The sequence below is a fragment of the Pleurodeles waltl genome, unplaced genomic scaffold (genome assembly GCF_031143425.1).
Source record: "Pleurodeles waltl isolate 20211129_DDA unplaced genomic scaffold, aPleWal1.hap1.20221129 scaffold_74, whole genome shotgun sequence".
In the NCBI taxonomy this organism is placed as follows: Eukaryota; Metazoa; Chordata; class Amphibia; order Caudata; family Salamandridae; genus Pleurodeles; species Pleurodeles waltl.
Window position 1 is genome coordinate 1,020,963 of NW_027150395.1, and position 13,557 is coordinate 1,034,519.

The window sequence follows — 13,557 nt, forward strand, 5'->3', positions numbered from 1 at the left end:
TAGGCCCTTCATTACTTAAAGGACCTAGCCTCACTCGTCGCAGTATATGTGGTAGGGCGCCATCAAACCAGTTTTGATGCTCCTGATATATGAGCGATATTTCATGATACTGGTATGCTTCGTACCTTACGGGTACGTCCGCAATGTCATAAGTGTGAAATGTGTGCGTTCGTTGGTCAGCCTCAGGAAAAGCAACCCAACAGTAAAATGTTTCCGTTTGGTATGCTTCAGTTGCTTCTATAATCAAAGTAACTTCCCCGCCCTCTTCTGTAAGGCCATGTGCTAATAAATGTTGTGTAAGTGCATGTCTAGCATTCGCAGGAATGTCTATGGTATTAGCCATAGTTGTTTAGAGAAACAGAACACCAAAATAGGGGAAGTTTTTTCCTTTTGTGAGTTCGAGTTCGAACAACCTACAGCCTATTTAGGAGTTACCTGTTTGGCTGAGGAGGATTCTCCCAAAGACCACGGCCGTCTCCGTATAATGGTACTGAGGGTACCTGTTGTCTGTGAGACAGCGATAATCAGGGTAACCGTAAATTAGTGCCTAAACACCATCGTTGGTGGTGCCATGTCGTAGTTTGGACTCTTGCTCTGAGCAAGACTGCTGGTCTCAGGAGGACAGTACTTTCGTTTGTAGGTGACTAAGGCCCTCATTCTGACCTTGGCGGTCTTTTCGCAAGACCGCCGAGTTACCGCCGCAGTGAAGACCGCCGACCGCGGCGGTATGCCGCTGTGCGTATTCCGCCAGCAGCCACACTGGCGGTCGGCGGGAAAGTGGAGACTGGTCAACCTCCACCGCCACGCCAGCAGAACACCGCCCACAGAATTACGACCCACATATCTGTGTGGTGGTCTTCTGTTGGCGGTGTTCTGTTGGCGGTCACCTCCCCATGGCTCCGTCCCCTCCGGGAGGACCAACACACAAGGTAAGTTGATCGTCCGTTAGGGGAGGGGGTGGGGGGGTGTTGTGTGATGTGTGCGTGCATGGGGGTGTGCGTGTGAGTGTATAGAGGGGGTGTGTGAGTGCGTGTATGCGGGCGGGGGGTGCTGCTGTGTCTATGGGTAATGTGTGCAGTTCGGCGGGTGCGCATGTCTGCATGTATGTGTGCGGGTACGTGTCCCCGTTGTGTATGTGTGTGTGTAGGGTGTGTGTGCATGTCGGGGTGCATGTATGTGCATGTCGGGGGTGGGGGTGGGGAGGGGGTTCGGAACCACCTCTGGGTGGTGGCAGGGGGGTGGAGGGTGTGGGGGGAGGACTCGTGGTGGGTAGTGGGGGGTGGGGGAGACCCCTATCAGTGCCAGGGAAGGAATTCCCTGGCCCTGATAGTGCCTACCGCCATGGTTCGCATGGCGGTTCCCGACCGCCAGAAACCGCGGCGGTAAGCAGGGTCATGATACCGTTGGCGGTCTTGGGACGACCGCCGGGCCGGAGTGCGCAAACTCCAGCCCGGCGGTCATGACCGCCGTGGCGGTCGGAGTGGGGAAGTGGCAGTCGATCGCGGCGGTGACCGCCGCGGTCAGAATGCCATTTTTTTTACCGCTGGTCTGTTCGCGGTCCGACCGCCGCCTCTCCGCCGACCGCCAAGGTCAGAATGAGGGCCTAAGTCTCTTCCTACAACTATTTGTAACTGTTGTCCAAAACTTACCGGCTTACTAGCAGTACCTCACCAAAAACACAATAGTAAAAGGTGATTTGTTGCAGTCGCTTACGCATGGACTCAAAATACAATATCCCAGGGTTGTCGTGGTTAAACGGAAATTACCCTTTTCTCACAGATTTATTATGTCTCATACAAACAAAGGCAATAACACAGATGCAGTAAAGTTATAATAGTTTTTATTCAACATAACTGCAATTTGTGATAAGTTGCATGAACTGCAATGATTAGGATAATGAATATACCAAGCAACATTATTGTAAAGAGGAGAGTCATTGTTATAAAGACCCCCACCATTATGCAATACATGAAAGAAATATATGTATATGTAAAAGATGGAATAAGCCCTAACACCCTAAGGAGAGTAGGTCTAACCTCCTACCTAAAAAGGAAGAGCTGGGTTCGTTAAACCTAATCTGCCAAAACCGTGTCCATGAGAGAAGCCCCCAACCCTCGTTACCTTGGAATGAGGTCTCTATCTCAGACTCCGCAGGGACACGAAGACTGGATCAGTGTCAAGATGACTGCAGCATCGGTATCAGCGATGGTGGCGATGCCCTCTGGTCGGAATCCCTCTGATTATCTGTCTAAAAGTGTGTTGTATTTATACAGATCTACAAGGTCCCCTGACATAAGTGTTATTCATAACAATAGATAACAGGCATACTTGGGACGGCAATTAATATCAACAATCCCTCGAAAGTATAGAGAGGGAAAATCCCTAAGTGTGAATGCCTACTTTATGTTTGTCTTTTGTGCTTGATCTTGACGCCTTGGCGCAGTGACACTGATAATAGAACCCATAACAAGTGGCCTAACTATAAACAAGGCCGCCATTTTAAAGGAAATAAATAATTAAATGGACTAAGCCAGAGCAAGCTAAATAGGTTAAAAGTCACTGGGTGAGGGGGGCACGAGTTTACAAGCCTACGGCTAAGCTAACTCCTGTTAACCCGTTAAAACAAACTAGGATTCACTACACACACTGTCAGTATCTACCATCTGTTATCTGCTTCCTAATAAACTGTTGCCTATCAACTGCCTACTTGACTACATTGCCCATAATGCACCATGCAGGTGGTTGCTACTCTGAAATGGAGCAATTTTTGTTGTGCATGCTGCTGTGTACTAGGTGGGTGGGGGTATAGCAGATATGGGTGTAGATGCATGTCTCATGATACTCACCGGTTGATGGTCCTGGCGCTGACGTGTCCAGATCTCCTATCCCGGACACTGCCTCTGGCTCCAAGGTCTCCTCCACTCTTTCCTCCAAGGGTGTGGGTGGTGTTATGGTGGATGGTCCCCCTCCAGTGCCCCTCATCTCCCGGAGCCGCTCTGCCACCCTCTCCTTGGTCCGGGAGCGCAGGTCATACCACCGTTTCTTCAGTTCCTCGATACTCCGGTGGCTCACACCCATGGAGTTGACTTTGTCCTGTATTTCTGTCCAAATCTGTCTTTTTTCCACCTCTGGCACACTGAGGGCTGCCCTCCCAAAAAGTTGTTTGTGGTGCTGGCAGCATTCCTCAGTCAGCACCTCCAGTTCTTTTTCAGCAAATTTCAATTTTCTCTTTCTAGGAGTTTCTGCCATTGTAGCTGCTGTTCCTCCTGTTGGCTGTTCAGCAGTTTAAAATGGGTGTGGTCCTCCCTCCTCCCAGGTGTATTAGTAAACTTCCTGGCTGTGATGTCATCATCAAGAGCCAGGAAGTGTTTTCCAGAGTGTTCTGCTGTACCTGCATTCAATTTGCGGCACATTCGCAATTTGTGACACCCACTTGCAATTTGCGTTTTTGTTTTTAGTGCGGTCGCAAAAAGTGACCTTGCAAACAGCGGACTCGCAATCTGTGGTGCGACTTCATTTGCAAGTCGCAAAATGAAGTCTCTTTTTCTTCTTAGATACCATTTAGCGAGTCAGAAATTGTGAGTCGCAACGACTCACAATTTCCGACTCACTAATTTTTTCCTGCCTACATCTGGCCCTCAGTGGCCTTTCTCATGTACTTAGCCATTCTTAAGCCAAGCCCATAATTCACAATGTCTTGTTTAGGTGCTTCAAGGGTTGCTCTCACCGCTCTTTGACAAGTGCAAGTGGACCCCTAACAGGGTGACCAAAAAGGAGTTCAAAGGGGCAGGAGCCCCCTCCCTGTAAGCAAAAAGGAGGCATGGCAGGAGGACCTCCAATCTCCTTCTGTGTTTTTCAGAGAGTCCCATGATCATGCCTTTGAGAGATTTGTTAAATCTCTCAACCAGTCCATTTGTTTGTGGATAATAGGGTGTGGTGAATTTATAGGTTACAACACATTCCTTCCACATTGCTTTTAAGTATGCAGACATGAAGTTACTACCCCTGTCTGATACTACCTCTTTAGGGAAGTCCACCCTGGAAAATATTCCCAGGAGGACCTTTGCCATTGCAGGAGTTGTAGTGGTCCTTAAGGGGTTGGTTCTGGGTATTTTGTGGCATGGCCCACTACCACTAAAATTAATCTGTTTCCAGAAGCACTTGGAGGGTCAAGGGGACAAACAATGTCAACCCCTACCCTTTCAAAGGGCCCCCCAACCATAGGCAGTGGGATTAAGGGGGCCTTTAGGGTGTCACCAGTTTTGTCACTGGCCTGGCAAGTGACACAAGAGCGACAAAACTCTTTTGTGTCTTCTGACACGTGAGGCCAGTGAAAATGAGGGGCAAGTCTGTCCCAGGTCTTTCTTTGCCCCAGATGTGCAGCCAGGGGAATATAATGTGAAGAGGTAGGAGGAATTCACTATACTGCAAGAAAATGACCAGACTCCTGGTAGCACCAGGCTTGGGGTCCCTTGCTTCAGTATAAAGGAGATTGTTCTCCCAATAAACTCTATGTGAGTCAGTGATATCCCCAGCTTGCTGTTTGACAGCTTGCTGTCTTATACCCTCTAGTGTGGGACAGGTCTGCTGTGCCACACTCAGTTCCTCTTTGGCAGGCCCCCCTGCACCAAAGAGTTTGGCTATGTCAGCCTGAAGCTCCTCTGGTGTAGGATCTGCACAAGGAGTTGACTCCTCCTCATCAAAAGGGGAATCTTCTGGAGAGGGAGGGATGGTGGACAAGGGTTTGCCCTTTCTACCCCTAGTTTCTGGGCGCACGTGGTCCATTGTTTCAAGATCCAAGGTTCCCTGCCCTCTTTGCTTCTTCGCCTGAGCCCTGGTAAGAGCAAAGATGTGCCCTAAAATGCTCAGCATTGCTGCACGGGCTTCCAATTCCACTTCAGCCCAAGCTGAAGTTTCCAAATAATTACTAAAGCATTTCCCAGTAGACTACTGAGTATTGTATTTTCTTGTATGTAAGTACTGTGTGACTACAGTGGTATTGCAAAAGCTTTGCATGTCTCCCAGTTCAGCCTTGGCTGCTCTGCCTACAGCTACCTCTAGACAGCTTGGCTTCTAAGACACTGACTACATTTCACTAATAAGGGATACCTGGACATGGTATAAGGTGTAAGTATCCAAGGTACCCATTACAAATCAGGCCAGCCTCCTATGTTGGTGGTGCAGCATGGAATAAGTACTTTGATCTGCCTTATCAATCGGTTACTGGTGCTTTCCACAAGAAAGTGTACTCTAATACTCAGAGCTGTATCTGTGTATACCTAGCAGTCTCACTTTCACTTAAAAACTTCTAAAAAGTTAGATAAAGTAGGTCTTCTTCTTTTCTAAACTTCATTCTACCTTTTTCTATCACTATGGTGGTCATTATGAACATGGCAGGAAACACCGCCGACCGCCGTGGTGGCAGTGAACAGTACACTGCCATACAAATGATGTCAAAAACAGAAAGCTCCCAAAAATTAGGCTACCTCCAGCCACTGCCAGGCCCCTTGATGGCAGAAAGGGTGCACATCCCACCCCACCACCGCCAAGCAGACAAATCTCCCGCCCTCCAAACAATGATGCACAAATTACCACGGTGGATAGTGGATGTCGAACGACCATTGGCGGTACAGACCGCCACGGCCAGCAAGTGGACCCAACAGCAAGAAATGCACACATTGGCAAGTTTGAAACCCACACACCTGACACACATCCACAACACTATAAAACACTCACATACACAACCCACAGTCCTTTGCATCGCCAACTGAGATTGACAGCACAACACACAGACACTGAACGGAACAGCACACAAGTCACACACCCAACCACACAACAGCACTCTCACCAATAATCCTACAACACACCACCCACAACACACACCATGGCACCCCCTAAGCACCCCTGCTTCTCAGCTACGAACAATGGTGGACGAAATAAATACTGAAGGTCGAGCCACAAATTTTTGGGTCACAGGTCCAGCACACACCCATCACCAGGAAGATGGAGTTATAGCAGACAACAGTAAACAAGGTCAACGCAGTGGGAAACCATGCACGCACAAGGGACGACATCTGCAAGAGATGGAACGACCTACGCGGGAAGGTGAGGTATATGGCATCCAGGCACAACACTGTGGTCCAGAAGACTGGGTGAGGACCCTCACCTACACCCCCAACTACACTGACTGGGAAGAGAAGGTACTGGCTATCCTGCACCCGGAGGGCCTCACTGGACTCACTGGAGGACTGGACTCGGGTAAGTCATCTATCATTACTTCATATCTACAACACCTGTAATGCATGTACCACCCCACCCCTCCAACTACCACCAGGACCGCTACGCCACCCAGGCCACAATCACTACATCCAGTCACCCTGCATGCCCACAAACCCACTAACAGGCAAACATCCCTCCTGTGCACAGCCACCTAACCCGGGAAGGAATCACAATGGCACCACTGCACCCACAATGCACCTCCACATCCCATGCAAAATGTTAGGACAACCCCACAATAGGTCGTTGCATGGCCCGACAGGGAATAAACAGCACAAAATAGGGCAGAGCTGTGCATCCTAATTCAAATTAGTACATGTAACATACATGTCCATTCCCCCCACAGGCACCCCCACCCTTGCCACCCTGACGGAAAGGCCAAGGAGTGCCAGCGCCCCACCTGGAGACAGAGGCCCCACTCAGGAGACTGGAGAGGGAAGTATGGACAGTGAGGATTACCCTGGCCTGTCACATAGTCCTGGACTGTCACCCTCCAGCAGCCTCACCCAGGATACCACTGACACCCCTACCACCCAGCCACCAACATAAGCTTTGCCAAAACAACCCCAAACCAGGGTCTCCAGGCCACAGACTGGTGGACCACAAGTACAGAGGCCAGAATCAACACCTACTAACAGGCAGTATGATGATGGTCCCAGTGCAAGTGGGACTGCCAGACCTGTGCAGGGGACACAGGCACAGGGGGCTAGTCCCATTGGGAGGGCATCAGTGGCCCGGGGGAGTGGGGCAAAGGATGGATGCTGCAGCCCGGGAGGTGATCTTTGAGGTCCTGGGAGAATACCGCCATACACAAGACAGGATGGGCCAGATCCTGCCCACCCTGGAACAGAGTCAAATGCTGCAGATAGCCCAACATCAAGAGACCATGGAGCAGGGAAAACAACTCAATGCCACCATGGCCACTATTGCAGGTGTGCTGCACCATCACTACCCAACCCAGCCTGAGACCCCCACAAACCTGGAAGCCCCTACTACTGCCCAAGACACAGACCTGCCCTCTACATCAGCAGCAGCAACTGGACTGGTGGCACTGGCAGAGAACACACAAGAGACCAGGACCCCTACCCGTGCAGCCCAGCACCAAACACTCACACGGTCCCTGAGACCCAGATATGGCACTGGAACACCTGTCAAGACAAGGCCCCCACAAGGAAGTGACTTTGACCTGAACTCTTCTCCCAAGTGTGCCACTGTGCTACCATCCTCATCCGCCAATAGCAACTTAACAACTTGCAAGGGACATGTGGACCTATACCCACAGCTACCAATCGCTGAGCCCATGTACCTAGTATGGAAATCCACCATTAGCCCACTCCCTATCACTGTACAGCGTACCAGTGCATTTGTGACACCAAATAAAACACATTTACACCAATTCGTATGTACCCTGTGTCCTGCCATTTGATAAAGTTTGTTTTGACCAATGATTTTGTGTTTCACCACTGCGCATATTAGTTGCTCAATGTTCACCAGTAGCACATGGTATGTTTTGTTCAGTTGAGCCGCCTATTGGCTTTGACATGGCATTAGCCATTGCTTTCTGTATTCAGTTTAGCCGCCTATGGGCTTTGACATTGCATTAGCCATTACATTCTGTATTCTGCCTATTGGCTTTGACATGCTGTATCCAGTCTAGCCGCCTATTGGCTTTGACATTGCATTCCTATTGGCTTTGACATGATATCATATATTACATTTTGTATTCAGCTTAACTGCCTATTGGCTTTGACATGATATTATACATTACACTTTGTATTCAGCTCCGCTGCCTTTTGGCTTTGACATGATATTATACATTGCATTTTATATTCAGCTCAGCTGCCTATTGGCTTTGACATGATATCATATATTACATTCAGCTCCGCTGCCTATTGACTTTGACATGATATCATATATTACATTTTGTATTCAGCTCCGCTGCCTATTGACTTTGACATGATATTATATATTGCATTTTGTATTCAGCTTAGATGCCTATTGGCTTTGACATGACACTAGACATTGCATTTGATATTTAGGTTAGCTGCCTATTGCCTTTAACATGACATTGCATTTGATATTTAGGTTAGCTGCCCATTGCCTTTAACGTGGAGTTCTGTATTTTTCCAAGCTGTGTTTTTGCACCAGAGAACCAAGATGTTTTGCTCTCACAGTAGACTAGACCTGATAAGAGAGAGTACATGGGCGTTGTTTCTCTTCCCTTGAGCTTGGGAACAGGAGTAGTCTTGGAGACCTGGCCAGTCTCCAAAAGGCTTGCTCAGTTTCCCAGGTCTGAGAGGAGGGGGCACACCTTTGTAACGAATGTAACAGGCTGCAGAGAGTCAGATTCGAATCTGCCGGACCTCGTGCTGGAGCTTGGCGCCAGTTGCCAGCATCCCGTGTGGGTAGATGACACTCTTTCTCGCGGCTGACAGGGGTCTCAGCTTGCAGACCTTAGAAAGATGTAGCTGTAAATAGTTCCTACACGGTGAAGTATTTGTTTTGCTTTGCATTCAATATCTTATAAATATAACCTGCTGTGTATATTGCAAACTGATATATTTTGTTTGATTAACGCGGACTTGAAAGCTACTAATTCGTCATTCATTCATAAACATTGTGGTTGGGGAAGAATAAAATAACAATAAAAGTCTTCTTTGACCTCAGAAGTGCATTTCTGTTGTGTTATGTTAGTGCTTAGAAACTAAATAAGAGGAAAGCACTACAATTGGTACCAGAAGTGGGGTCGGTCATTAAGAGGTGATTAAGAAGGGGTTTGACGAGTTAGTAGATTTCTAAGTGCACACTTTAAAAGTGTAATTGTTTTTTGTTGTTTGGAGAATTACAGAAATTGTTTTCTGTTTGGAGAATCACAGTAGCACGGCAGACCATGTCTGAGAATACATGTGTTGATGAACTGCCTGATGGTGCTAAGAAAAACTGTGAATTGTTTTCTGTTTGGGGAATTACAGAAGAAAATGCATGTGTAGCTAAAAGGCCTGATAATGTTTTGAGAAATAATTCCGGTTGTATATATGTAGGAAAAGTGTGTTTTGGAAGTAATGATGACAGAAAGGTCTGGATACCTTTATCTGCTTACAGAGAAATGCAGGAGAAATGTAGGAAGTTGGAACATGAAAATAGGAATTTACGTGAGCAAATTAGCCAGGATACAATAATTCAAAATAAGACGGAAAGTTATAAAAGGGCTGTTTTTGAAGAATCTTTCTTGTCCCATTCCAGTAATGAGGGGGTTAAGACAGCTCCGAGCTGCATTGAGTTTCCGTGTGAGCCAGGGTTTTTGGCAGCCAAAGTGCATTCCTTAACTGATAACAGGGACGAGAGACCAGAATGTGATTTACGAGTTACGTTGCAAAATGCACAAGTAAAACGAAGGATTTTAGAGCAAGACACCCCGAGTTTCATTAGCTTGTTTGATTTTTGGAAAAAGAATAGCCCTCATTTGAGAGAAATCCTAACACTTTTGTACATGGTCACTGTGAAAAATAATATGCAGCTGCGCGCGTGTGATTTGGCAAATGAAATAATGCAGACTTTAGGTTTCTGCGCAGTGCAAGAAGGAAATACTTATGTACATTTAAATCATGAACAAGGGAAGAAAATAGTGCCCCTAGCTAGAATCATACAATGGATCTGGTACTTGCAAGACAGGGCTAGAGTACCACAGGTAAAAGAATTATCAATGAAATTGTGTGCACCATTTGAATTCGTGTCTACTGAAGATATAAAGCATGTTTGTTTTACTAATGATTCATTGACTGAAATGTTGCTTTCTGGCACAGTAGAAGGAACAGCGTATGTGTGTCTACGTGAGATGTGTCATTTTTATGCTGATTTTTGGTTCTTTGATAATGTTTTAGCCACATGGCTTGTACCTAACTGGTTCAATTACCTTGCAGATGTTAATGAGAAAAATGCAGAGAGAGAAGTGTTCACCCAGAATTCTGCCTTAGTGGGGATGGCTATGTGGGTGCCCCAGAAATGTGAAAAGGCCACTTACAGGTGGGCAGAGATGAGAGAGATGCACATTCCCCTAGATTTGATAAAAACTGTGCAGCATGCACAAAAGCAATCTGTCATGCAAGCAGTCACAGAGCAGTTGGGGAGAGGAAAGTTACCAGAACAGAAATGGCAAATTGATCAGGTTTTAGGGAGAGTGATTGCTGCAAATTACCAAGGAAAAATCGAAATTATGCTGATACCTAGAAAAGAATCTGATTCATTCATACAAATTGGAGACAGAATGGCCCAAATTGACAAAAATGCAGTGAATGGAGGTTTGGTAAAGAATGAGTCTGCCCCAGCCCTTCTGACAGTGCAAGAAAAGGGGAGCTGTGGCGCAGCAGATAAAAACCTCAGTGCTGATGTGTGGGCTGAAGCCCCAAGTGACCCTCCAGAACCTGCAGAAAATATAACAAAGGGCCTCAAAAACGTCCTTCTGATTATAAAACAGGGAAAGAAAGAGGAAGGGTGCAGTTTAAATGAAAAATGTTATTTGCAAGAAAAGTCATACTTGTTTCTTTTGCAGATCCTACCACGTTTCGCCACTGTCCCTGAGTGTGCTGTGTGGTCCCCCTTCCGGTGTGTGCGTGTGGGGTCGGGGAAGGGACCGAATCCCCAACCTGAACCTGGCTGAGTAAAGTGCCAGCACCATGGATCCATTTTGCGCAAACTGCGCCTTCAGTTCAAGTTCAACTTGTTTGCTGTGTTTTTTTTTTTTTTCCCCTCTCGTATGGAACTCTGACTTTTGCTTACCTTCCAGAAAACCTTTCAGGTGGACCGTGCACCTTTACATGAGCAGAACTCATGCCACATCAAATTGCTAACACTGTTGAATTAGAGACTCATTCAGAAAAAAAAATTGCCCAGTCTTTTCTATGTAGATGTATCTGATGTGAAAGGTTATGAAATCAATGTGTTAATTCACTTCTATTGCTTTACAGGGATTGCTTTGATCATTGAAATTTGATTTGCTGATAATGTTTTTTTTTTTTGTTGTGCTGATGTTTTTTGTTTTTGGTTTGACACAAGAGATATGTGAAACAAAAATTCATTGGTCAAAGGGCGGAATGTCCTGCCATTTGATAAAGTTTGTTTTGACCAATGACTTTGTGTTTCACCACTGCGCATATTAGTTGCTCAATGTTCACCAGTAGCACATGGTATGTTTTGTTCAGTTGAGCCGCCTATTGGCTTTGACATGGCATTAGCCATTGCTTTCTGTATTCAGTTTAGCCGCCTATGGGCTTTGACATTGCATTAGCCATTACATTCTGTATTCTGCCTATTGGCTTTGACATGCTGTATCCAGTCTAGCCGCCTATTGGCTTTGACATTGCATTCCTATTGGCTTTGACATGATATCATATATTACATTTTGTATTCAGCTTAACTGCCTATTGGCTTTGACATGATATTATACATTACACTTTGTATTCAGCTCCGCTGCCTTTTGGCTTTGACATGATATTATACATTGCATTTTATATTCAGCTCAGCTGCCTATTGGCTTTGACATGATATCATATATTACATTCAGCTCCGCTGCCTATTGACTTTGACATGATATCATATATTACATTTTGTATTCAGCTCCGCTGCCTATTGACTTTGACATGATATTATATATTGCATTTTGTATTCAGCTTAGATGCCTATTGGCTTTGACATGACACTAGACATTGCATTTGATATTTAGGTTAGCTGCCTATTGCCTTTAACATGACATTGCATTTGATATTTAGGTTAGCTGCCCATTGCCTTTAACGTGGAGTTCTGTATTTTTCCAAGCTGTGTTTTTGCACCAGAGAACCAAGATGTTTTGCTCTCACAGTAGACTAGACCTGATAAGAGAGAGTACATGGGCGTTGTTTCTCTTCCCTTGAGCTTGGGAACAGGAGTAGTCTTGGAGACCTGGCCAGTCTCCAAAAGGCTTGCTCAGTTTCCCAGGTCTGAGAGGAGGGGGCACACCTTTGTAACGAATGTAACAGGCTGCAGAGAGTCAGATTCGAATCTGCCGGACCTCGTGCTGGAGCTTGGCGCCAGTTGCCAGCATCCCGTGTGGGTAGATGACACTCTTTCTCGCGGATGACAGGGGTCTCAGCTTGCAGACCTTAGAAAGATGTAGCTGTAAATAGTTCCTACACGGTGAAGTATTTGTTTTGCTTTGCATTCAATATCTTATAAATATAACCTGCTGTGTATATTGCAAACTGATATATTTTGTTTGATTAACGCGGACTTGAAAGCTACTAATTCGTCATTCATTCATAAACATTGTGGTTGGGGAAGAATAAAATAACAATAAAAGTCTTCTTTGACCTCAGAAGTGCATTTCTGTTGTGTTATGTTAGTGCTTAGAAACTAAATAAGAGGAAAGCACTACACCCTGTCATTATGTAGATTCAATTGTAATTGCGAATGCATCTGCTAGTCAATTCCATAATCATACCTTTATTGCAGGAATGATACCACACACACAACATCGTCTGGAATAAACCAAATTGTACACCATGTTTCTTTCCATGGCACATGTCACCTTGTTCTTCAGGTAACAGTGTCAAGACTACAGACCCCACATCCCCAACAAATGAGTCAGACAAACATTATGCAGTGCAGACAACATCATCAGTGAACAGTACCTCATAGTCACTGGAAGTATGGTTGGATCGGCTGGTTCCTGGAGTGGACATCTTGCCACTCTACATCATCACCATCACTCTGATCCCCTCTCAGAAGTAGCAGGTCTAGATGTACAGCACCCTCCTCCTCTAGTAGGGGGATAGCTCTTCTCACAGCCACTTTGTGCAGCATGCAGCAGGCCACCACTATTCTACACACCTTCTCAGGGCCATAGCACAGTGATCCCCCAGGGGGATAGAGGCAATGAAATCTAGCCTTTAGGAGACCTATAGTACGGTCAATAACCCTCCCTGTACGTCCATTGGCCTTATTGTAATTCCTCTCTGCATCTGTCCTGGGATTTCACACTGATTTCAGGAGCCATTGCAAGTTGGGGTAGCCAGAATCACCTGAAAAAGTGGTTGAAACAGTACTGTAACAAACTGTCATTACTTGCATACAGCCTGGCTGTCAGCTATGTACTGATCCAGTGTCATGCACACTAATCTATGAGCCATTGTCTGTCCCCTTGTAGTTGTTCCATCATGTGTGGCACACTGCTGTTCCTCAGGACAAATGAATCATGAACTGATCCTGGAAACATGGCATTTACATGTGAAATGTACTGGTCAGCAGTAC

The 13,557-nt window shown here is 46.2% G+C and overlaps 1 protein-coding gene across 5 annotated transcripts; it reads left to right on the forward strand.

Annotated features, from left to right (window-relative positions):
* The first annotated feature begins 7,718 nt into the window (after positions 1 to 7,718).
* LOC138281250 (uncharacterized) lies at positions 7,719 to 12,625 on the forward strand. 5 transcript variants are annotated; one of them, XR_011200892.1, is made up of 3 exons: positions 7,719 to 8,764; positions 10,197 to 10,299; positions 10,826 to 12,625. XR_011200892.1 is itself a non-coding variant. In XM_069219571.1 (2 exons), the coding sequence occupies exons 1-2, from the start codon at positions 9,167 to 9,169 to the stop codon at positions 10,935 to 10,937; spliced, it is 1,245 nt and encodes a 414-aa protein (XP_069075672.1). In that variant the 5' UTR covers positions 8,923 to 9,166; the 3' UTR covers positions 10,938 to 12,625. The 5 variants fall into 5 exon arrangements, 1 of the variants encoding a protein (XP_069075672.1); XR_011200894.1 differs by lacking the exon at positions 10,197 to 10,299 and having other exon boundaries at positions 7,719 to 8,769; XR_011200893.1 differs by lacking the exon at positions 10,197 to 10,299.
* The last annotated feature ends 932 nt before the right edge of the window (positions 12,626 to 13,557 follow it).

What these genes read in the sequence shown, in the direction of transcription:
- LOC138281250 (XM_069219571.1), top strand. Translation starts at nt 9,167, where the DNA reads ATGTCTGAGAATACATGTGTTGATGAACTGCCTGATGGTGCTAAGAAA. An exon ending in TGTGAAAAGGCCACTTACAG is followed by an intron (nt 10,300 to 10,825) that starts GTGGGCAGAGAT and finishes TTTCTTTTGCAG; the next exon opens with ATCCTACCACGTTTCGCCAC.